At 43.3% G+C, this 26,047-nt stretch overlaps 1 protein-coding gene across 2 annotated transcripts; it reads right to left on the bottom strand.

The window, feature by feature from the left end:
* Positions 1 to 32: 32 nt before the first annotated feature.
* On the bottom strand, positions 33 to 26,047 carry LOC143296342 (putative 4-coumarate--CoA ligase 1). Of its 2 annotated transcripts, XR_013057130.1 has the most exons (12): positions 25,693 to 26,047; positions 22,539 to 22,746; positions 21,995 to 22,110; positions 21,034 to 21,239; positions 18,972 to 19,137; positions 17,934 to 18,102; positions 10,524 to 10,621; positions 8,290 to 8,434; positions 7,524 to 7,606; positions 5,983 to 6,148; positions 479 to 2,449; positions 33 to 446 (listed from the first exon to the last, which is right to left on the bottom strand). XR_013057130.1 is itself a non-coding variant. In XM_076608218.1 (11 exons), exons 1-11 carry the CDS (start codon positions 26,017 to 26,019, stop codon positions 2,328 to 2,330), a joined length of 1,806 nt encoding a protein of 601 aa, XP_076464333.1. In that variant the 5' UTR covers positions 26,020 to 26,047; the 3' UTR covers positions 33 to 2,327. The 2 variants fall into 2 exon arrangements, 1 of the variants encoding a protein (XP_076464333.1); XM_076608218.1 differs by having other exon boundaries at positions 33 to 2,449.

Below are 26,047 nucleotides of genomic sequence, written 5' to 3'. Positions count from 1 at the left end.
AGTCTCGTATAAAGTCACACAAATACATAAAATTATCTGTTCACATTTATTTCTGTGCAAGCAGTGCACGGCAGCAACAGATGCACATATCGTTTTGAACATAAAGACCAACCAATCATATAAAGACATGTCATATTTTACCAAACAGCGACGGAACGATAAACGTAAAAGTTTGATAACAGTGAAAAATAAAATGAAATAAAATAAAATGCATTATACTGCAAATAAGAAATACGAGCATAAAGAGCTTGTGAGTAGACAGCATCAAATGTGTGATCTGGTATGAACAAAAAAATAACCCAATTTACTGAGCAGAAAAAAAAAATAGATACCCTTTCTCACTTCATTTAGAAGACATGCGCAACTGTTAACAAAGTTCTCTCTCCAAACCGGTGTTAACAGGTCAGATTTTACCCTGGCCAGAGTTTACCCCCGTAAGAACTGGCCTAGGCCAGAGTTTACCCCCGTAAGAACTGGCCTGGGCTACATCTTACCCGGGGCTTTTTCTTACCCGGGATAAGAACCAGCCTGGGGTAGGTTTTGGCCTGTTACACCGGGCCAAATGATTGTGGAAAAAATGCAGCCTGCTTTTTATCACTTCATGTAAAAATCATGCGTAGTTGTCAGAAAAAGTGCAATATAATCATAAAAAGGCGAACAAGACATGCGCAGTAGTAATCAATCAAGCAGTTGAATGCCAACAACACAAACAACTGACAAAAGACCCATAGACTGGCCACTGAGCTCAACTGGCACTGATATGGACCATATGCACGATTTGATCTGGACAATAAACAACAACCAGCTGCGACCACCCAACGACAATGATAATGAAAACCTTCCACTGAGCCAACGGCGAGGCTCTAAGCACCATTGATTTGATTCCAGCCAACCATACCCTTTAAGCCTCAAAACGAAATTCGTTTAAAGTGGAAATTGAAGACTGTCACACTTTAAGCCTTCATGCTGGAAAGTAAGTTGGAACTGACCAGCCTCTGCAGGAAATTTTAAAACTGAAAGAAAGAAGACTTTTCACAGACATAAACGACATATAAAAACTTCTCATGAAATAAATGAATGATAAAACATTTAGTCCTATCTAACCCACCGAAAACCTCCTTTAAAAGCTCAAGCTGGAGAACTACGCACACGCAAATGCACACCCGCACACATGTACATGTGCGCGAACACACACACACACACACACACACACACACACACACACACACACACACACACACTCACACACACACAATGTACTTTTTTCTTTTACCAAATCAACCTGTACATCATGTGTAATGTTGATAATATCTTTCTTTTTTTAAGTCATTGATGTCGACCAAAATCAAATCAAATCATCAAATCAAAAACACTTTATTAATCCACATGGAAATTAACCCACGCTAAAAAGCACAAGCCTGTAAAAACACCGTGTCGCAAGTGAGCGCAGCACCACCACAAAATATTTCAGACCTATGGATTAATCAATAATTTATCAAAAATCTGCGAACATGTATGAACCACTGAATTCCCTTCATGTTCAAGGGAACAGTGAGTAGTAAAACAATGAGCAACCCGCATGAAATTTACAAAACAGACAACACTATCTTTTACTAAAAACGAAAACCGTATACCCGTGGAAGACACCTGAACAATGTTTTGCTAAAAATGTGAAAGAAGAAAGTTTGTTTGGTCGTACAGATTTATCATTGACAAAGATGGTATTTCTCTTCTCTCTCTTTCCGTGTGTGTGTGTGTGTGTGTGTGTGTGTGTGTGTGTGTGTGTGTGTGTGTGTGTGTGTGTATTTTTTTTATCCCGGCTTTTATTTTTGCGGTGGTGGTTGTGGAGGGGTGGAGGAGAAGTAATAGATATGCAGAAAAGAGCTCTTTAATGATGTTCCATTATCTGGAGTTTGAGACTGGGTCTGGATGACTAGCTAGGCACAGACTTCAAGAATCAGAGACATTCCAGTGTGGCAAAACAAAACACCGAAGGAGGCACAAAGGTTCAAACATATCAAACACTGCGAAAACTAAAGAACTGTTCACGAACATTACAAAACTCGATTATGAAAACCTTTTGTTTCACTGAAAACATTTCTCGTCCGGACAAACTGCAATTTTGATACGTAGCTCATAGCCTATACCCTTTCACCAGCAAGAAAAGTGAGTAATATAAACAATATATATCACTTTCCAGAAAGTCTCTGCATATAATTTCAGACTTTCTTTGCATTTTGGTCTATTTTCCCTCAAAATGCAGCAAAACTGTACACGAAACTGGCCACCTGGCGAGAAGAAGAAGAAGAAGAAGAGAAAAGGGCATCTCAAGATGTCTGCAGGACCCTTTCTTTTAGCACACGACGAAGAATCTTGCCGCTCTGATTCCTCGGAATCTCCTCCACGAATTCCACGCCACCACGCAGTTGTTTCGATGGGTTGACTTTGCCTGCAACGCATGGATAACATATCGTTCATAGAAATTCCTTTAAAAGTCAATGGATACCACAAGGAATGTAATTTTTTTAGTGACTTAGACTTTGCCTGCAACACATAGATAACATATCGTTCATAGAAATTCCTTTAAAGTCAATGGATACCACAAGGAATGTAAATGACTTAGACTTTAACTGCAACGCATGGATTATATTATCGTTCACAGAAATTCATTTAAAAGTCAATGGATACCACAAGGAATGCAAATGACTTTGGCTTTACCTGCAACGCATGGATAACATATCGTTCACAGAAATTCCTTAAATAAAGTCAATGGATACCACAAGGAATGTAAATGACTTAGACTTTACCTGCAACGCATGGATAACATATCGTCCATAGAAATTCCTTTAATAAAGTCAATGGATACCACAAGGAATGTAAATGACTTAGACTTTGACTGCAACGCATGGATGACATATCGTTCACAGAAATTCCTTTAATGAAGTCAGTGGATACCACAAGGAATGTAAATGACTTAGACTTTGCCTGCAACGCATGGATAACATATCGTTCATAGAAATTCCTTAAATAAAGTCAATGGATACCACAAGGAATGCAAATGACTTAGGCTTTACCTGCAACGCATGGATATCATATCGTCCATAGAAATTCCTTTAATAAAGTCAATGGATACCACAAGGAATGTAAATGACTTAGACTTTGCCTGCAACGCATGGATAACATACCTTTCACAGAACTTCCTTTAAAGTTAATGGATACAACAAGGAATGTAAATGACTTAGACTTTGCCTGCAACGCATGGATAACATATCGTTCATAGAAATTCCTTTTATCCTTTCACGCCAGTCAATTCAGAGTGGAAAAATTTCTTGTGCAATAAACACAGAAAATATGGTGTCTAACAACAGCTGGGAATTCCCCCTGTGATGTGTAGAAATAATGACCTATCCTACCATTGAACATAAAGAGCTGTAGGTTCATGGATAACAGACCCATGATCTGGTCACCCTCCAGTGACATGGGTCCTCTACCTAGCTGCTGCATAAGTTTGGCAGTGAAAGGGCTAATAAAGTCAATGGCTACCACAAGGAATGCAAATGACTTAGACTTTGCCTGCAACGCATGGATAACATGTCGTTCGTAGAAATTCCTTTAAAAGTCAATGACTGCAACGCATGGATATCATATCATTCACAGAAATTCCTTTAAAATCAATGGATACCACATGGAACATCAAACGAACATAGATTTGATTTCACCTGCAAAATGCTAACTTCACATAACAGGCATAAACACTATTGGGAATTTGACACAGACTGCAAAATGTTGTAAAATACTTTTCTGTAACTCGTTCTAACATTAAAACATACCACACAAAACGTATGGTATGAATCAATCCCAGTGATAAAAGGAATTCAAGCCTGACTTTGCCTTGCAAAAATACTCATTCGTTTTTTTTCTTTTTTTTTTTTCTTTTTTTGCTGGTTTCAACATCAAAAAGATACCTCATAGAAACACACACACACACACACACACACACACACACACACACACACACACACATGTGCAAACTCTCACTCATTCCTACACCTCCCACACCCCTTCCTTCCCCCACCCCTCACCATCTCACACCCCCACCCACCCGACCCCATCGTATCACGCACCTTCCACAAACTTGGTAATGTCCTCCCACACCCCACACCCCATCGTATCACGCACCTTCCACAAACTTGGTAATGTCCTCCCACACCCCACACCCCATCGTATCACACACCTTCCACAAACTTGGCAATGTCCTCCCACACCACACCGTAGCACATACCTTCCACAAACTTGGCAATGTCCTCCCACACCCCGCACCCCATTGTATCACATACCTTCCACAAACTTGGCAATGTCCTCCCACACCCCCAACGCATCACACACCTTCCACAAACATGGCAAGGTCCTACCACCCCACCCACAACGTATCACACACCTTCCACAAAATTGACAATGTCCTCCAACACTCCACCCTCAACGTATTACACACATTCCACAAACTTGGCAATGTCCTCTCACATCCTACCCCAAAAGTATCACACACCTTCCACAAACTTGGCAATGTCCTCCCACACCCCCAACGCATCACACACCTTCCACAAACTTGGCAATGTCCTCCCACACCCCACACCCCATTGTATCACATACCTTCCACAAACTTGGCAATGTCCTACCACACCCCCAACGCATCACATACCTTCCACAAACTTGGCAATGTCCTCCCACACCCCACACCCAACGTATCACACACCTTCCACAAACATGGCAAGGTCCTACCACTCCACCCCCAACGTATCACACACCTTCCACAAACTTGGCAATGTCCTCCAACACCCCACCCTCAACGTATCACACACCTTCCACAAACTTGACAATGTCCTCCCACACCCTACCCCCAACGTATCACACACCTTCCACAAACTTGCCAATGTCCTCCCACACCCCACACCCAACGTATCACACACCTCCCACAAACTTGGCAATGTCCTCCCACACCCCACACCCAACGTATCACACACCTTCCACAAACATGGCAAGGTCCTACCACCCCACCCACAACGTATCACACACCTTCCACAAAATTGACAATGTCCTCTCACATCCTACCCCCAAAGTATCACACACCTTCCACAAACTTGGCAATGTCCTCACACACCCCAAAGTATCACACACCTTCCACAAACTTGGCAATGTCCTCCCACACCCCACCCCCAACATATCACACACCTTCCACAAACATGGCAATGTCCTCCCACACCCCACATCCAACACATCACACACCTTCCACAAATATGGCAATGTCCTACCACTCCACCCCCAACGTATCACACACCTTCCACAAACTTGGCGATGTACTCAGTCAAGGCGGTGACGTTCTGGTGTGTGTGTGTGTGTGTGTGTGTGTGTGTGTGTGTGTGTGTGTGTGTGTGTGTTAGACAGACAGACAGACAGAGAGGCTGGTGGGTGGTGGGTGTGTATTCTGAAGGAGAAGTTGGGTGGCTAAGTCTTTATGGGTGTGCTTATTTGTGGGAGACAAGAGAGACTCAAGAAAGCGAGATTCTTTTCCTATTGTTTTGTTGCACACCCCGAATCATTTTCATTTACCGATATTATTGTTATTATTACTCTCTCTCTCACTCTCTCTCCTCCCTCCCCTTCCCCATTCAATATCGACCCCATCCCCTCCCAGTCCCCTCCCCTCTCCTTTTCTTCTCTCCTCCTTCTCCTCCCTCCCTCCCCATCCCCTAATCCCCGCACCACCACCACCACCACTACCCGCCAAACCCCATCTCTATCCCCCACCCCCACCCCACCCCTGGCCCCCTCCCCCTCTCGATTTCTTTTCTCGTGTAATCTCAGCAACCAAAACCGTCATAAATCCCGAATTATTGTGGTCCGTATGGACCAGGTTGGAAGGAAAAGGCGGCAAAACAAGGGCACCCAGGAGACATGACCCTGAACCGAACGTGTCACACACACCTTCCACAAACTTGGCAATGTCCTCAGCCGAGGCGGTGACGTTCTGCTTGAGGACGAGGTAGGCCCTCGGCAGCTCTCCAGCGGCGGGGTCGGGCACTCCGATCACCCCAGCGTCCTGAACGGCCGGGTGGGAGAGCAGCAGATCCTCCAGCTCCGCTGGGGGGACCTGGATATGATATATAATAGTTTATTAATTTCTATTGCGCCTTTCATTGAGATTACAATAACGCTCAAGGCACATCACGCGAGTGAAATATATATAACAGAGGAGAAGCATTTACACAACACACACACACACACACACACACACACACACACACACACACACACGTGTGTTGACCATGTGTCAACACACGTGTGTGTGTGTGTGTGTGTGTGTGTGTGTGAACAGCAGGATGGGATAGTAATGGGATAGAAGGAGGACTGAGGCTTGGGTACATTGCTTGGATTGAGTGTATGGTGGCTGGGTGGGTGGGTTGGTGAGTGAGTGAGTGTGTGTGCGCGCGCGTATGTGCGTGAACAGCAGGTTGTAAGAGCGGCAGGACCTTCAGTCCAGAGAGACAGAGACAGAATTTCAGTTTCAATTTCTCAATGAGACGTCACTGCGTTCGGACAACTCCATATACGCTACACCACATTACCCAACGCGCTTATTCAGGCCTTGAATGCATGCACATATAATATTTGTGTACCTATCAGAGTGAATTTCTGCTAAAGAATTTTGCCAGAGGACAATACACTCTCTTCGCCATGTGTTTTTTTTTTTTTAAGTACGCTAAGTGCGTGCTGCACACGGGACCTCGGTTTATCGTCTCATCCAAATGACTAGACGCTCAGTTCGATTTTCCAGTCAAACTAGGAGAAAGGGAAAAAGCGGGATTCGAACACAGACCCTCTGTGTTGGCTGCTGAGCGTCTTGACCATTCTGCCACCTTCCTCCTTCTAGAGCGTGTGAACGGCGGGTTGTAAGAGTGGCAGGACCTCCGGTCCCGAGACAGACAGACAGGCGGACGGACAGAGACATACATACATACATACAGACGGACAGACAGAAACATACATACATACATACAGACAGACGGACGGACAGACAGAAACATACATACATGCATACGAGTACAATCATACATACATACATACATACATACATACAGACAGACAGACAGACAGACAGACGGACAGACAGAGACATACATACATACATACATACATACATACAGACAGACAGACAGACAGACAGACTGACTGACGGACGGACGGACGGACGGACAGACAGAAACATACATGCATACATACATGCATACATATATACATACAGACAGACAGACAGACTGACAGACAATGAGGTGAAAGAAACAGAGACAGAGAGAGACAGAGAAGGAGACAGACAGAGACAGTGAGAGAGAGAGAGAATATATACTCAATAAAGAAGCAAACAAACAATAGTTACATCAACCTGAGAGAACAAAAGAGTGGTTGATTGAAGAAACGTTCTAAGTATTATTAGTATAAGAAATAATAATGATTAGTTTAAGAAATACCTGGAATCCTTTGTACTTGATAAGTTCTTTGAGACGATCTTCGATTACCACCATGCCGTCTTCTCTCATGTAGCCCAGGTCACCTGCCAACATTAACAACGAGAGTGAGCTGTGTGGTTATTCAGGATTATCTATGTGAAGTTATCTGTTTGGGGTTATTTAGAATTACTTGTGTGGAGTTGTTCAGAGTTAGCTGTATGGGGTTATTCAGAGTTACCTGTTTGGAGTCATTCAGATTTACCTTCAGAATCACCTGTTTGGAGTCATTCAGAATTACCTTCAGAATTACCTGTACGGAGAGTCATTTAGCATTGCCTGTATGGAGTCCTTAAGATATTAACTTCTGTCAGTGGAGTCGACCTGAGGTTACCTGTGTGGTGTCAATCAGAATTGCCTTCAGAATTAACCGTATGGAGTCGTTTAGATTTATCTGTACAGAGTCATTCAGAGGTTACCTGTGTGGGTGTTATTCAGAATTACCTGTGTGGGGTTGTTCAGTGTTAGCTATGTGGAGTCATTCAAAGTTACCTTTATGGAATCATTCAGAATTACCTGTGTGGAGTTATCCGGAATTATCTGTTTGGAGTTATTCAGAGTTACGTGTATGGATTCATTCAGAATTACCTTCAGAATCACCTGTACGGAGAGTCATTCAGAATTACCTGTACGGAGGGTTACTCAGAATTACCTGTACGGAGTCCTTAAGAATTACCTGTCCAGAGGTTACCTGTGTGGTGGAGAGGAGTGGAGAATCATTCAGAATTACCTGTGTGGAGCCAGCCGTCTTTGTCGATCATGTCGTCTGTGGCCTTCTGGTTGTGCAGGTAGCCCATCATTTTCTGGGGGCCGTCCATGCAGTACTCCCCCATCTCCCCCACCGCCACCGGCAGGCCCGTGTCCACGTCCACCAACTGAGAGGATGGAGACAAGAAATGTTATGTTATGTGTGGAGTTTAACGACCTATCGGCAGACAGCCCTTAAGGTCAAGTTCTTCAAGGCAGATGTCTTTTTTTTTCTTCTTTTTTTCTTTCACGAAGGTCTTCTGGTGGTAGTTGGGGAGTCAGTTCTTCATGGCAGATGTCTTTCCTCACGAAGGTCTTCCCGTTGTAGTGGGGGAGTAAGGTCTTCAAGGCAGATGTCTTTCTCTTTCTTTCTTTTTTTTTTTTTTTCTTCTTTTTTTTTTCCTCACGAAGGTCTTCCCGTTGTGGTGGGGGAGTTCAAGTTGGCAGTTCAAGGTGTGGATCCTCTTTGGGATGGTGGTATCTTCAGTCCCCTTCTAAGTTCTTTTGGCGTAGGGTTTAAAACCATTATGCTAATCCGGAGGATATGAGCGAATCAGTCAGGGTTTGTACTGGTCCAAGTCCTAAGGTGGGGTGGAGACGAAGAAATTCATTGATGCTGAGGTCGTGGGTTTGTTTGTAAGCCCATAGTGTGTTCAGTGAATTGGCGAGGGCCGAACATTGGCTGAAAACATGTTCAAATGTGGCATCATTGCCACATGAACATTTGATGTTCATAAGAATGTTTCTTTTGCATTGGGTCCTAATCCTTTTCAGGACCCTGGTGTTTGTCCGGGGTAAGCAGAGGCGTTCTCTTTTTCCCGTCGTCGGAAGGAAGAGCCACCCATGTGTCTGGCAACGGGTTCTCATATATTCATTTCGTAGTTCGAACGCAGCAGTTCTAACCTTACTTTGCACCTCTGCCTGGGATAGTCCGAGGTCAGTGTGGTTGAGTATAGTGGTGGCCTCTTTTGCAGCTTTGTCTGCCATTTCATTTCCTCTTATTCCACAGTGGGATGGTATCCACATGAGGGTTAATGTGGTTCCTTTTTTCTATTATTTGATGTGCCAGATAGAGTATTTCCAATTGTATTTCCTTTCTATTCTTTTCCCTTCCATTTGCGAGTGCCTGCAGAGAAGATTTTGAGTCCGAAAGAATCACCACTGCTCTTGGTGGCTGGGGAATATCGTTCACGGTGGTGCAGGCCATCAGAAGAGCATAGAGTTCGGCTGTGAAGATGCTAGACAAGAAAAGAATTATATATATATATATATATATATATATATATATATATATATATATATATATATATATATATATATATATATATACTCTTTGATATATATATATATATATATATATATATATATAATATTTACGTAGTAGAAGACGTCATGTATGGCCAGAGAGATGACGTAAAAAATAACATTACGTCACCTGTTATAAGTGTAGTCTGTGACCAAGCTGCCGGGTGGCTGCGAAAATTCATTTTTTTTTTTTTTTTTTTTTTTTGTTTGTTTGGGTTTGTTTTTTTTTTGGGTTTTCTTTTGTTTAACAAAATAGGTGTTGGTATTCAACTTTGTTTTAGGTAGACAAAAACAGAACAGTTTTTAGCTGTAATGTTTTGTTGTTGTTTATTGAAAAGACATGTACACACACACACACACACACACACACACACACACACATAAACAGATGCACGCACTCATTCAGACACACACGCCCCCCCCCCCCCCCCCCCCCCCACACACACACACACAAACACACTCGTTCACATACAGGCACACACAGACACTCAGACACGCTCACACACACAAAAGACAGACACACAGAAACACAGACAGACACACACACACACACTCACAGACACAGACACACAGACAGACACAGACAGACACACATACAAACACACACACCATACACACACAAACACAGATACACATTTACACAGTCACAAACACACACAGACACAGACAGACAGACAGACACACACACACACACACACACACACACACACACACACACTTGCGCGCGCGGTGATATTAATGACAAATTATGGCTACGACGACCGTGGTGGTGGTGATGATCGTGATGGTGATTACAATGACGACGACGACGACGATGACGATGACGATGACGACAACGATGACAGCAGTAAAGACTACGACGACGACGGTAATGATAATGACACTGGTGAACGCTGACAGCTCTGTACTCACCTTTGCCTTGGTGTTAGGCACCAACAGACCAGTGGTGCCAGGATGACCTGGCGCCGTGTCTATGCTGATCACAGGTGAGGTCTCCGTCAGACCGTAACCTGCCGGCGTGCGTCGTGGCAAAACAATCGTGTTAGTTAATTGATTAATGACCCCCGAAAACGGAGTATGGCTGCCTACATGGAGTGATGGCCTAGAGGTAACGCGTCCGCCTAGGAAGCGAGAGAATCTGAGCGCGCTGGTTCGAATCACGGCTCAGCCGCCGATATCTCCCCCCCCCCCTCCATGCCCCCCCCCCCCCCCCCCCACTAGACCTTGAGTGGTGGTCTGGACGCTAGTCATTCGGATGAGACGATAAACCGAGGCTCCGTGTGCAGCATGCACTTAGCGAACGTAAAATAACCTACGGCAACAAAATGTTGTTCCTGGCAAAATTCTGTAAAAAAAAAATCCACTTCGATAGGAAAAACAAATAAAACTGCACGCTGGAAAAAAAAGGGGGGTGGGAGGGGTGGGAGGAATTTCACACAGAGAAGTCTGTTGTGATAAAAAAAAATACAAATGCATGGCGCGGTAAAAACGGTCATACACGTAAAAGCCCGCTCGTGTACTTCCGCGTGAATGTGGAACTTGCAGCCCACGAACGAAGAAGAAGAAATAATTAATGACATGCAGTACAGTCGGGTGAATTACGTGACTAATAGAAGAATGCAAACTGCAGTGCCATGCTTCAAGAATATGCGCTATAGCAAGACGTCTTAACTCTGTCCATACGAACCCCAATTACCATCATCAAAATATTGCAAACGGAAGGCTCTTATACTGAAGAGGTGAATGTTGACAAAGAATACCACAATTCTGACGACGGAAGCTAAAGGTTGGGTCATTCAGACACCCACTGGACATCCGAGGGGTCTGTGTAGAGGAGAAGAGAGGACTGGCCGTACTGAGTGAGTTAATAAACAAATGAATGAATAAATACTGCCAGTGCAATTCAGTTGACAAGAGAGCAGTGCGATGCGATGCAATGAATGCAATGTAATGAAATCTGCGGGGGTCAGCATGGTGCAATGTATTGCGGTGAATCTAGTTCTTCTTCTTCTTCTGCGTTCACTCGTATGCACACGAGTGGGCTTTTACGTGTATGACCGTTTTTACCCCGCCATGTAGGCAGCCATACTCCGTTTTCGGGGGTGTGCATGCTGGGTATGTTCTTGTTTCCATAACCCACCGAACGCTGACATTGATTACAGAATCTTTAACGTGCGTATTTGATCTTCTGCTTGCATATACACACGAAGAGGGTTCAGGCACTAGCAGGTCTGCACATATGTTGACCTGGGAGATCGTAAAAATCTCCACCCTTTACCCACCAGGCGCCGTCACCCTGATTCGAACCCGGGACCCTCAGATTGGCAGTCCAACATTTTAGCCACTCGGCTATTGCGCCCGTCGAAATCTAGTTTATAACAGAGCAGTTGAATGCGATGACATAACAGAGCAGTGTAATAATGTAATGAATGCAATGTGATGAAATCTACCGGAGCTGAATATAGTACAATGTATTGCGGTGCAATCTGCTTCACGATATAGCACTGAAATAATGCAATGTTATGAAATCTGCTGGAGCTCAACTACATGATGCAATGTGTTGCGGTGCAGTCTAGTTCATACCAGAGCAGTGCAATGATGCAATGAATGCAATGTCATGAAATGTACTGGAGCTCAACATTATGCAATGTATTGCGGTACAGTCTAGTTCATAACATAGCAGTACAATAATGCAATGAATGCAATGTCATGAAATGTACTGGAGCTTAACATGATGCAATGTATTGCGGTACAGTCTAGTATATAACAGAACAGTGCAATAATGCAATGAATGCAATGTCATCAGTGAAATGTACTGGAGCTCAACATGGTACAATGTATTGTGGTGCAGTCTAGTTCGTAACAGAGTAGTGCAATAATGCAATGTCATGAAATGTACTGGAGCTTAACATTGTAAAATGTATTGCAGTCCAACGTAGTTCATAACAGAGCAGTGCAATAATGCAATGAATGCAATGTCATGAAATGTACTGGAGCTGAACATGATGCAATATATTGCGGTGCAGTCTAGTTCATAACAGAGCAGTGCAATAATGCAATGAATGCAATGTCATGAAATGTACTGGATTCAACATAGTACAATGTATGGCGGTGCAATCTGCTTCACGATATATCAGTGAAATAATGCAATGTAATGAAATCTACTGGAGCTCAACTACATGATGCAATGTATTGCGGTGCAGTCTAGTTCATAACAATGCAGTGCAATAATACAATGAAAGCAATGTCATGAAATGTACTGGAGCTTAACATTGTAAAATGTATTGCAGTCCAATGTAGTTCATAACAGAACAGTGCAATAATGCAATGAATGCAATGTCATGAAATGTACTGGAGTTTAACATTGTAAAATGTATTGCAGTCCAATGTAGTTCATAACAGAGCAGTGCAATAATGCAATGAATGCAATGTCATGAAATGTACCGGAGCTCAACATAGTACAATGTATTGCGGTGCAATCTGCTTCACGATATATCAGTGAAATAATGCAATGTAATGGAATCTGCCGGGGGTCAACATAGTACAATGTATTGCGGTGAAATCTGCTTCACGATATAGCAGTGAAATAATGCAATGTAATAGAATCTGCTGGGGGTCAACATAGTACAATGTATTGCGGTGAAATCTGCTTCACGATATAGCAGTGAAATAATGCAATGTAATAGAATCTGCTGGGGGTCAACATAGTACAATGTATTGCGGTGCAATCTGCTTCACGATATAGCAGTGAAATAATGCAATGTAATGGAATCTGCCGGGGGTCAACATAGTACAATGTATTGCGGTGCAATCTGCTTCACGATATATCAGTGAAATAATGCAATGTAATGGAATCTGCTGGGGGTCAACATAGTACAATGTATTGCGGTGAAATCTGCTTCACGATATAGCAGTGAAATAATGCAATGTAATGGAATCTGCCGGGGGTCAACATAGTAAAATGTATTGCGGTGAAATCTGCTTCACGATATAGCAGTGAAATAATGCAATGTAATGAAATGTCCTGGAGCTCAACTAACATGATGCAATATATTGCGGTGCAGTCTAGTTCATAACAGAGCAGTGCAATAATACAATGAATGCAATGTCATGAAATGTACCGGAGCTCAACATAGTACAATGTATTGCGGTGCAATCTGCTTCACGATATATCAGTGAAATAATGCAATGTAATAGAATCTGCTGGGGGTCAACATAGTACAATGTATTGCGGTGCAATCTGCTTCACGATATAGCAGTGAAATAATGCAATGTAATGGAATCTGCCGGGGGTCAACATAGTACAATGTATTGCGGTGCAATCTGCTTCACGATATAGCAGTGAAATAATGCAATGTAATGGAATCTGCTGGGGGTCAACATAGTACAATGTATTGCGGTGAAATCTGCTTCACGATATAGCAGTGAAATAATGCAATGTAATGGAATCTGCCGGGGGTCAACATAGTACAATGTATTGCGGTGAAATCTGCTTCACGATATAGCAGTGAAATAATGCAATGTAATGAAATGTCCTGGAGCTCAACTAACATGATGCAATATATTGCGGTGCAGTCTAGTTCATAACAGAGCAGTGCAATAATACAATGAATGCAATGTCATGAAATGTACTGGATTCAACATAGTACAATGTATGGCGGTGCAATCTGCTTCACGGTATATCAGTGAAATAATGCAGTGTAATGAAATCTACTGGAGCTCAACTACATGATGCAATAAATTGCGGTGCAGTCTACTTCATAACAGAACAGTGCAATAATGCAATGAATGCAATGTCATGAAATGTACTGGAGCTCAACATAGTACAATGTATTGCGGTGCAATCTGCTTCACGATATATCAGTGAAATAATGCAATGTAATGGAATCTGCTGGGGGTCAACATAGTACAATGTATTGCGGTGCAATCTGCTTCACGATATATCAGTGAAATAATGCAATGTAATGGAATCTGCTGGGGGTCAACATAGTACAATGTATTGCGGTGAAATCTGCTTCACGATATAGCAGTGAAATAATGCAATGTAATGGAATCTGCTGGGGGTCAACATAGTACAATGTATTGCGGTGAAATCTGCTTCACGATATAGCAGTGAAATAATGCAATGTAATGGAATCTGCTGGGGGTCAACATAGTACAATGTATTGCGGTGCAATCTGCTTCACGATATAGCAGTGAAATAATGCAATGTAATGAAATGTCCTGGAGCTCAACTAACATGATGCAATATATTGCGGTGCAGTCTAGTTCATAACAGAGCAGTGCAATAATGCAATGAATGCAATGTCATGAAATGTACTGGATTCAACATAGTACAATGTATGGCGGTGCAATCTGCTTCACGATATATCAGTGAAATAATGCAGTGTAATGAAATCTACTGGAGCTCAACTACATGATGCAATGTATTGCGGTGCAGTCTAGTTCATAACAATGCAGTGCAATAATACAATGAAAGCAATGTCATGAAATGTACTGGAGCTCAACATGATGCAATGTATTGCGGTGCAATCTAGTTCATAACAGAGCAGTGCAAAATGCAATAAATGCAGTGTAATGAAATCCAATGCAAAATGCAATGAATGCAATGTCATGAAATGCACTGGAGCTCAACATGGTACAATGTATTGCGGTACGATCTCGTTCATAACAGAGCAGTGCAATAATGCAATGCAATACGATACAATGTAAAAAGAACAGAAAGAAAGAGAAAAAAAAGCACGCATTATTCAGTTTCAGTCTGCTTGGGAACATTGTTTTCGTTGTTTTCTAGCCCTGGATAGGAAGGAAGCTTGTGTACAAATTAAATGATGTGTGGATGTACCACTGTTTTCTGTAAATCTTTCTCCACCACCCCTCCCTCTCTCTCTCTCTCTCTCTCTGCGTGAACACACACACACAAACACACACACACAGCAGCAGCAGCAGCAGCGACATAAATAAATACAACAACAACAACGACGACTTCAACGCGAAAACAACAAGATTGACTTCAATGACCACTGCTACTTCTACGACTACTGCTACTTCTACGACTACTGCTTCTACTGCTGTTGCTACTCCTCGTCATCCTCCTCCTACCAAGTACTATCACTGCTACTGCAGCTACCACTGTTACGGGCGGTGTTTATGATGTTGTTAGAAATATAGACAGACACTGAAAGTTATGTGTGTGTGTAGTTCTGTGCGTGGTCTAAGTTATTCTCTCCCTTTATCACACACACTCTTACATCCAATCACCACAAACACTCCGTAAAGAAAACAATAGACCAGGGCGCTAGAAAATGAAGAGTAAAGACCAATGACACATATAATAATTATATCGAAACCGTTTCACAAGAAACAATCACCAATCCTCAATAAGGTAAATCCAATATGTTAATTTAGTAATTTACATTACGTTGATATTTTCACTCTCTTTCATACAGTCCCACAGTCTCTTTTCACGTCCCTGCACAGTCTTGAAGAAAGAAGGAAACAATTCTTGAAAAATATTCTGCATCCCCTTCAGCTGATCTTAGAGCTCATAGTTTCATTCTCGACTCTGTTCCAAGATTGATCACACTTCGTTAGTCTTTACTCCGACAGTCTCTGATTCATATTTCACAATAATATGAGAGTCTCTGATTGATATTTTACAATAATATGACAGTCTCTGATTCATAATAATTCACAATAATATGACAGTCTCTGATTCATATTTCACATTAATATGACAGTCTCTGATTCATAATAATTCACCACCTGTCCATACGGCGTCATCTCACATACACATGTCGGACCACCCGTATCCACATCGGACTGCCTTCATCAGCAACAAGGAGGGCAACTCCAGACGTTCCCTCAATATCATATCATATCAATATCAAGGCGTGCAGGCCTCACAAGGCCTTTTGCCCGCTTGAAGTGGGAAAGAAAAAGAGAGTCCCCACATATGTCTGGGTGCATTTTTCAACATTGAGTGCGCAATGCTTGAAAAATCAATAAATATGTAAATGAGTTTTGTATTTAAATTTTTTTAAATGAATATCAAGATAATTTTTAAATGTATTCACTGTTCCTGCGGAAACAACGTCTTGTGACAAATTATTCCAAACATTTGCTACTCTGTTAGTAAAGAAATGTGCAAATCTGTAAGTTTTTACTGAAACTTTTAATAGTTTGTAGGAGTGGCCTCTTGTGGCACTGTTCTCATTCAGATCAGTCGGCCACCAGCGACATCAAACATAGCCCCAGTGCTCTCACCAGGAAGAAAAGCTGAACTGGAAACATAAACCGTTCTTCGGAATAATACACCACCACATGTCAGGAACTCTGAACATTCTCCTCTGGAAACGCATCTACCAATCTGCCCAAGCAGTTAACTACAAGTCACGTCAAAATCAAGATGACGTCATCAGACAGAGTGACATTCAACCTCACTGGGAGGTGAGCATCGCCACTTTCCAGCAGCTGAAAGAGCTGAGTGACAAAAGCAAGATGCTCATCGAGGAAGCCAAGTATTCAACATGACATTCACATAATAAGATGGGTTTTTTTCTTCCCCAATGAAGTAATTAACAAAATCTTAACAACCTCAGCCAATGAAAATCAACTAAACATACAAAACAACACAGGGTCCACTGCTCGAAGCCAAAATCAACCAAAACCCCGGAATGTTAAAACAAGAAATACCAAATGATGCAAACGCATCCGTCACAACCACCACCACCACCATCATCATCTTATTCATATTCTGTTCTGTTTAATAATTACGATGTAATAAGTAATTGCAATGTTTTTAAAAGCGAATATGTGAAATGCTTTTATTTGAGAACATATGTTTATTACTCTTGTTTAATCAAGTTATCCGCGTGTGTGGGGTGGGGTGGGGGGGGGGGTGCGGTGCGGGTGTGTGCTGATTATCTGGTTGTGGTTTTCCGCAATTCATCTTTATTCTTATCTTATCTGTCTATTATAATCAATGTGCAGTATAGTAGGCTATGTTTATAATTATATTCAAATAATGTTTCTTAATTCTTTCTGTTTTTACATTAAGAATACTAGTTATTACCTGCAGTGTGTGGATGTATGTATGAAACGATGTATGTGATATTTTTTACATTTGTATCTTCGTAATATTTGTTGGGGCTGTTGTTGGCTTTTACAGTTATGGTCCCCATGTTGTTTACTTGTCTATGTTGTGATAATGCACCTGACCAAATTTCTCCAGTTGGAGATAATAAAGTTATTCTTATCTTATCTTATCTTATCTTATCTTACTACAACACCTGCTGCTGCAACGGTTACTACAGCACTTACCTTGATAGATGGGAATCCCCAGTCTGTTCTGGCACTCCTCAGTGAGCTTTTCCCCAAGGGGAGCGGCCCCGCTGAATATAAACCTGATGTTGGACAGGTCAAACTTGGACACCAGCGGATTTCTAGCCAGAAACAGCACCATCGGGGGAACCGCGTGCAGCTGGGTGATCTACACACACGCGCGCGCGCGCACGCACGCACGCACGCACACACACATACACACACGCATACACACACGCACACACACACGCACGCACACACACACACACACACACACACACACACATGGTTTTTTTTTGTTTATGCGTGATTGTGTGTGTGTGTGTGTGTGTGTGTGTGTGTGTGTGTTCTCTGCATGGAAATGTAGGATATAGCTTGCTCTTTTGTTCATGAGTCTCACAGTCATTGCATATTATTGAAAACAACAACAAAAAACAATCACTTGAAATATTTGAATAGGATTGTTTTTAAATCCAGCCAGCGTGAGAAACTCATGTTGTGAAAAAAAGACACTCTCAGACACACAGCACAACACACACCACACACACATACACACAGCACAACACACACCACACACACACCACAACACACACCACACACACACACACACACACACACACACCACAACACACACACACACACACACACACACACACCACAACACAACACAACACACACACACACACACACACACACACACACACACACACACACACACCACAACACAACACACACACACACACACACACACACACACACACACACGCACACACACCACAACACACACACACACACACACACCACAACACACACACCACAACACACACACACACACACACACACACACACACACACACACACCACAACACAACACACACACACACACACACACACACACACACACACACCACAGCACAACACACACACACACACACACACACACACACACACCGCAACACAACACAACACACACACACACACACACACACACACACACACACACACACGACAAACACACACACACACACACACACACACCTTGCTGTCGTGCAGAGATTTGAGGAACATCTCAGGATCGAACCTAGGCACGGTGACCAGCTCCCCGCCGTCGTACAGGGATCCGAACTGGATTGACAACCCAAAGATGTGGAAGAAAGGCAGGAGGCCCAGGATCTTATCCTCTGGCGTCATACCCGTCAGACCTCTGTGGTGGGAGGCAATAGCAAAATTTTGCCAGGAACAACCCATTTGTTGCCGTGGGTTCTTTTACGTGCGCTAAGTGCATGCTTGCACACGAGACCTCGGTTTATCGTCTCATTCGAATGACTAGCGTCCAGACCACCACAAGGTCTAGTGGAGGGGGAGAAAATATCGGCGGCTGAGCCGTGATTCGAACCAGCGCGCTCAGATTCTCTCGCTTCCTATGCGGACGCGTTACCTCTAGGCCATCACTCCACAACACACACACACATGCACAATATAACGCGTTTCTCCAGAAATACTGCTCAAAGCGCTTTACATTTCGTTCCACAACTCCCCTCCTCCCCCTATCAATATCGCCCGCTCCCCCCCCCCCCCTCTTGCCTCCACCCCCAACCCCACCACCACCCCTACCATGATGATGAACGTCTTTCGGATCCGAAGATGACCATGGCTCAGTCAAGAATCAGATGGAAGATCGGTGGCTGTTGGTCCCGGAGGTGACTCAAATGAGGCCCAATCCGGGCCCTGAAGGCTCGTCAACATGTAGGACACAAGGGAGTGTCCCCCACTCCCCCCCTCCCCCACCTCCGCACGCCAATCCCCCCTCCCCCCGGCCCTCCTCCCCCCCACCCCACCCCCCTTCTCCACACACACACACACACGCGGAAGCACGTGCCAGAGTACACTCACGCAACTGAACATTAGTGAAACCACCCACCCACCCACCCATGACGCCCTCCAGAAAACTGCATCCCTGCAACACGCACTCAGGCACGCACATACACACGAATGCACGGACATTCACTTGCACCCCGCCACACACACACACACACACACACACACACACACATGGGCAAACGGCTTCTCCACAATAAAGGATGCATTTAAAACCAGATCATACCAAGACCAGCACTTGAAAAAAAAACAGAAAAGAAAAAAAAAAGAATAGTTTAAGGAGCTCAATAGCTCCTTACATGTGGAGTGATGGCCTAGAGGTAACGCGTCCGCCTGGGAAGCGAGAGAATCTGAGCACACTGGTTCGAATCACACCGGCAGCCGCCAGTATTTCCTACCCTTCCACTAGATCTTGAGTGGTGGTCTGCACGCTAGTCATTCGGATGAGACGATAAACCGAGGTCCCGTGTGTAGCATGCATTTAGTGCACGTAAAAGAACCCACGGCAACAATAGGGTTGTCCCTGGCAAAATTCTGTTGGAAAAACCCACTTCGATAGGAAAACAAATAAATTGCAGGAAAAAAAAAAAAAAAAAAAAGATGGGTGGTGCTGTCAGTATAGCGACGCGCTCTCCCTGGGGAGAGCAGCAGGAATTTCACACAGAGAAATCTGTTGTGACAAAAAAGAGTAATACAATACAATACAATATAATACAATACAATACGGCCAGCCGTCAGGGCAGTAACTTCTGTGCCTAAGGTGTAGAACAGGCAGGCAGGCGGGGCCCAGTCCTCTCTTTCCACCGTTTTGAAATAACCGCCATCACCGCCAGAATGATAATAATGATAATGATAATGATTAGTATTTATATAGCGCTGAATCTTTGTGCAGAGACAAATCAAAGCGCTTTCGCACCGGTCATTCACATGCATGCATGCATAACTCTAAAACTGGAGCTTTCGTCAATCTCTGATACAAGCCAATAATAATAATAATAACAATAACAATAACAATAATAATAATAATAATAACAAATATCTATATAGCGCTGAATCTTTGTGCAGAGACAAATCAAAGCGCTTTCACACCGGTCGTTCACACGCATGCGTAACTCTAAAACTGGAGCTTTCGTAAATCTCTGATACAATCCAGCCGAGCCTGGTTGAACCTGGTTATTATCATTGTTACCACCAACAACCTAAGAACGCCACCCATCCTCACCTAAACTGCATGATGTTAGCCACGATGTTCCTATGGGAGAGCATGACCCCTTTGGGCAGCCCTGTGGTGCCGCTGGAATAGGGCAGAAGGAAGCAGTCCTTGGCCGGATTGATGTCCACGTTGTCGGGGAAGGCCTTGCCGTCGTCCTTCATCAGGTCACCGAAGAACTGGCTGCCTTCCTCCGCGTGCCCGAACGTGTACAGTTCCTGGAAAACGAAAGCGAAAGCGAAACATGTTATTCAGATCTAGACTTATCAAGCCTTGCATACTTGTCACCTGCCCCTAAGCCCCTAACTGAAGGGGAAAGTCATACATCAATCGCACAATCAGTTTTCCAAACAAAGAAACAAAAAATACTTGACATTTACGCTTAAAAGATGATTATCATTATGACAGGAAGCGTAGAGTACAGCCTTGTCACGTAGTCCCAAACCTGACATGGAAGTTCATATCAATATCGTCATTCTCCTCCTCCTCCTCTTTCATCATCAATAATTTAATAATAAAAAAAATCATAAGAAATTTTCTTTTTTAAATAAAAGACAAATGAACAAATAAATAAATAAATAAATAAATTAATTAAGTGGAGCGGTGGCCAAGTGGTAACGTTACCCGACCGACTAGGAAGTGAGTGTGAACGGGTTCGAATCCCGTATACTGACTAGGATTCTTCACTCCTCCTCCTCCTCCCTCTTCCACTTGGCTCAGTAGACATTGAGTGGTGGGCTGGGTGCTAGTCAATCGGATGAGACGATAAACCGAGGTCTCGTGTACAACAAGCTGTTGCTGCTGCTACTGCCAGCACAACAACAACTACTTCTAATACTTCTGATACTGTTACTAAGATGATTATGATAATGACGGTGGTGATGACGATCATGTTCGTTATAACGACGACAGTGAAGATGTGAATACACAGCTGATGCAGTTGCAAAAAAAAAAAAGGAAAAAGGAGAGTGACCTTGACATTGTGGGGCAGGTCAGGGTCAGAGATGGCTGCCTGTACCACGGGCACCAGCTGAGGGATGGTGAACATTGCGCATGCGCCATTGTTGGTCAGCATGTGACTCAGTTCCGCTGTAGGAGCAATTAGGTGGTTAAGAATTAACGTGTATAAAATAAATCGTAGTCTTAAAAATATCATGTTATTATCTAGGCAAATAAACAAACAAAACTTCCTTTTGAACGAACAAAATAATTAACCTGTTAATTAATGAGAGATGTTTAAAACCGCCATCCAGCTCAAACTGAAATCGGCCGTTTAAATTTTTTTTTTAATGGATAAGGGCTTTTTAAGATTATTATAGTTTGTTTTTACAGTTCTGTAATTTATTACTTTTTGGATAGTGATGATATCTGCGCTTGGATTTGTTGTTCTCTCTCTCTCTCTCTCTCTCTCTCTCTCTCTCTCTCTCTCTCTTTCTTTTTCTTTTTTTAAGCCTTTCCCCTGTCATGAAGTGAGGTGCATCACCAACCTGAGCTTAGAACCTCATTGATTCACTGACCTGGAGTGTAAGCCGGGTTGGCAGGGGAGACAATGATGCCCAGACTGGCGGCAGCTATAATCAGGATGGAGAATTCCGGCATGTTGATGGTGCACGTGGCAATGACGTCCCCTTTTTTGTAGCCTCGCCTGTGGAGACCGCTGGCCACCCTTATGGCGTAGTCCTTCACCTCTGCATAGGTGTACTTTCTGCCGGTTAGGTAGTCAGACTACCCGCCAACGGAAAGTGAAATATTGCTCTTATGTAGTTGAAGTACACGAGTAAGTAAATAACAACCTACATGTAACCGACGGTGGCAAGGGGGATAGTAGATAAAAGGGGGAATTAAAGAATTTAAGAGTACTGAAATAAAGGGATAGAAAGTGAAAGGACAAATATTCTCTCAAAGGCCAAGGGCAAATAGAGGCCACTCACATAGGGTTCTTCTCTTTTTATTATATTGTAATAAAACAATACAGAAATCTTTTGTGACTAGCCTCTATGTGACCATGACCTTTTCGATGATATTTCTCACTGTCTTTTCACTTCAGTAATGTCTATCCCTTTAATTCTGCGGTAATTGGATTCTTTAATTAAATCCCCTTCTATCTACCACCCCCCTTGCCTCGGTAACGAAAGTGGCGTCGCCGACAGGATTTTATCAGGGATCGAAAGGATATTTTTTGTAATCTTTTAATTTTCTAATCTTCTATCCAGATTGAAATCCTCAATAATACCACCCCCCACCCCCCACCCCCCGCGCTCCTTTTTTTTTCACCCAAGCCTATTACATACAGGTAAACACCTTTTTTCCCCCCGATAATGCCTCTGCAACTTTTGATGTAAGAAAAAAAAAAGAAAGATAAAAACGGGAAGAAGTATGGGTAAATAATTTTTCCATAGCTTTAGAACGATTTTGCAATGATATGCAAGTATTATTTTTTATTATTTTTGGTAGGACGACTGAACTCTTTCAAAGATAGCATCTGGAGTTCCACTGAGTATTCCATTGAATATACTCCTCACTAAAGTATTTTTCGTGTTTTCAGTTTCTCAAGGAGGCGTCACTACGTTCGGATAAATCCATATACGTTACACCACATCTGCAATACAGACGTCTGACCACCAGCATAACCCAACGCGATTAGTCAGGCCTTGAGTGCATGCACCTATTTGTGTATCTGTCAGAGTGGATTTCCTCTCATTTACAGAATTTTTGCCAGAGGACAACACTCTCGTTGCCATGGGTTCTTTTTCAGTCCGCCAAGTGACGGGCGCAATAGCCGAGTGGTTAAAGCGTTGGACTTTCAATCTGAGGGTCCCGGGTTCGAATCACGGTGACGGCGCCTGGTGGGTAAAGGGTGGAGATTTTTACGATCTCCCAGGTCAACATATGTGCAGACCTGCTAGTGCCTGAACCCCCTTCGTGTGTAAATGCATGCAGAAGATCAATTGTGCACGTTAAAGATCCTGTAATCCATGTCAGCGTTCGGTGGGTTATGGAAACAAGAACATACCCAGCATGCACACCCCCGAAAGCGGAGTATGGCTGCCTACATGGCGGGGTAAAAACGGTCATGCGCGTAGAAGCCCACTCGTGTACATGCGAGTGAACGTGGGAGTTGCAGCCCACGAACGCAGAAGAAGAAGAAGAAGTCCGCCAAGTGCGTGCAGCACACGGGACCTCGGTTCATCGTCTCATCCGAATGACTAGACGTTCGATTTTCCAATCAAACGTGGGAGAAATGGCGAGAGCGGGATTCGAACCCAGACCCACCCTCGCGGACTCTCTGTATTGGCAGCTGAGCGTCTTAACCATTCTGCCACCTTCCTCTTTACTTAACCTTTGGACTCCTCGAAGAGCGTGAGACAATTACAGTACACCTTTACGGAAAGTAACTACATTCCAGTGGGGTGATTCATTTCGTGTGTGTCTGAAATTTAGCCCCGCCACAGATATAGATATCGGCAGTGGCACTGACCCGATAAGTGGAGTTTAACGACCTATCGGTAAATGCCTTGAAAGTAAAATTTTCCGGTGATTAATTTTCGACGGACTTTAAGGAACTGAGTATTGGAGTTGACAAGTTTAACGACATATTGGGCATTTGTCTTAAAGTTGGTTTGTTTTTTGTTTGTTTGTTTTCCAAAGCAGACTTTTCTCCCTGATGGTTTATGAATGAAAAACTTTTTTTTTTAATGTACTGGTTCAAATCTGCGGCTGAGAAAAAATCACGGTCCGATGATTCCCAAAAGCTACGGACAATGGACTAATAAGAATCAGTAAGACTATGAAGAGGAGTGGAGTGATGGCCTGGAGTGGAGTGATGGTCTAGAGGTAACGCGTCCGCCAAGGAAACGAGAGAATCTGAGCGCGCTGGTTCGAATCACGGCTCAGCCGCCGATATTTTCTCCCCCTCCACTAGACCTTGAGTGGTGGCCTGGACGCTAGTCATTCGGATGAGACGATAAACCGAGGTCCCGTGTGCAGCATGTACATAGTGCACGTAAAAGATCCCACGGCAACAAAAGAGTTGTTCGTGGCAAAATTCTGTAGAAAAATCCACTTCGATAGGAAAAACAAATAAAACTGCACGCAGGGGGAAAAAAAGAAGAAGAAAAAAGCGACGCGCTCTCCCCGGTGAGAGCAGCCCGAATTTCACACAGAGGAATCTGTTGTGATAAAAAGAGAAATACAAATACAAATACAATAAAACGGAGAACTTTGTTGAAACAGGAGGAAAGGTAGTGATCGCAAATAACGTACTAATTTCATTGTATGGTGCCCTCACGGGAAAGCAAATAATGAATTCATCATTACACTTTATGGTAGGTGACCTAAAGGATGCAAGTGTGATGTCAAAATATGCGTGCAGCTTGAGCGGTCAGCTCAGCACTTGGAACTGTTATCAGATACTCGACTGACATGGTAGCCTGTGATTGACATTTCAACCTCATGCTTAGGGAATTCAGCGGACGCAAAGCAGGTCAAATTATGTGCAAAACATCAAGTGGAGAGTTCATAGCCGAAAGCATTGTCAACTGAATGAACAAATGAATAGTTAACATTTTGGCGTGATCACGAGAACATAAACATGAAATAAATCGGCAAAATAAAAAAGAAAGATATTCAAGAATACAATACAACAATGACGTAAATTAAAAACACACTCACCACAGCCACTTTGTCTTTGAAATCATCACATCGACGACAGATAAATTCTGCAAACGACACGTCTGGGATTTCGACGTCTGCTAAAGAGCTGGAAAACTCCGCTAGGGGGCGAGCTGGGCCGGAAGTAGAACTGCTAAGCCCCCTCCAGACCGATGCTGTTTTCATGAAATTGCCATCGCCACTGCTATTGATGCAGATGGAGCTCAACGACCGTGGATGTTTCTGGAAGGTAGTGCTGGCGAATGACCTGGACGATGATGACTTTAACCCACCACACTCGTGAAGACCCTTCCACACGGTTCGCTTGGCGAAGGCACGTTTCATCATGGCGGCTTCTCGAGGCTGATAGAACTGT

The sequence above is a fragment of the Babylonia areolata genome, chromosome 21 (assembly GCF_041734735.1).
Source record: "Babylonia areolata isolate BAREFJ2019XMU chromosome 21, ASM4173473v1, whole genome shotgun sequence".
Taxonomy (NCBI): domain Eukaryota; kingdom Metazoa; phylum Mollusca; class Gastropoda; order Neogastropoda; family Buccinidae; genus Babylonia; species Babylonia areolata.
This window is presented reverse-complemented; position numbering and strand designations above follow the sequence as displayed.

Excerpts from the sequence above, each read along its gene's own strand:
- LOC143296342 (XM_076608218.1), bottom strand. The coding sequence starts at position 26,019 with ATGATGAAACGTGCCTTCGCCAAGCGAACCGTGTGGAAGGGTCTTCAC. Across the intron at positions 21,240-21,994 it reads ACCTGCCCCACAATGTCAAG|GAACTGTACACGTTCGGGCA; the intron begins GTCACTCTCCTT and ends TTCGTTTTCCAG. Across the intron at positions 6,149-7,523 it reads TCAAGTACAAAGGATTCCAG|GTCCCCCCAGCGGAGCTGGA; the intron begins GTATTTCTTAAA and ends TATCATATCCAG.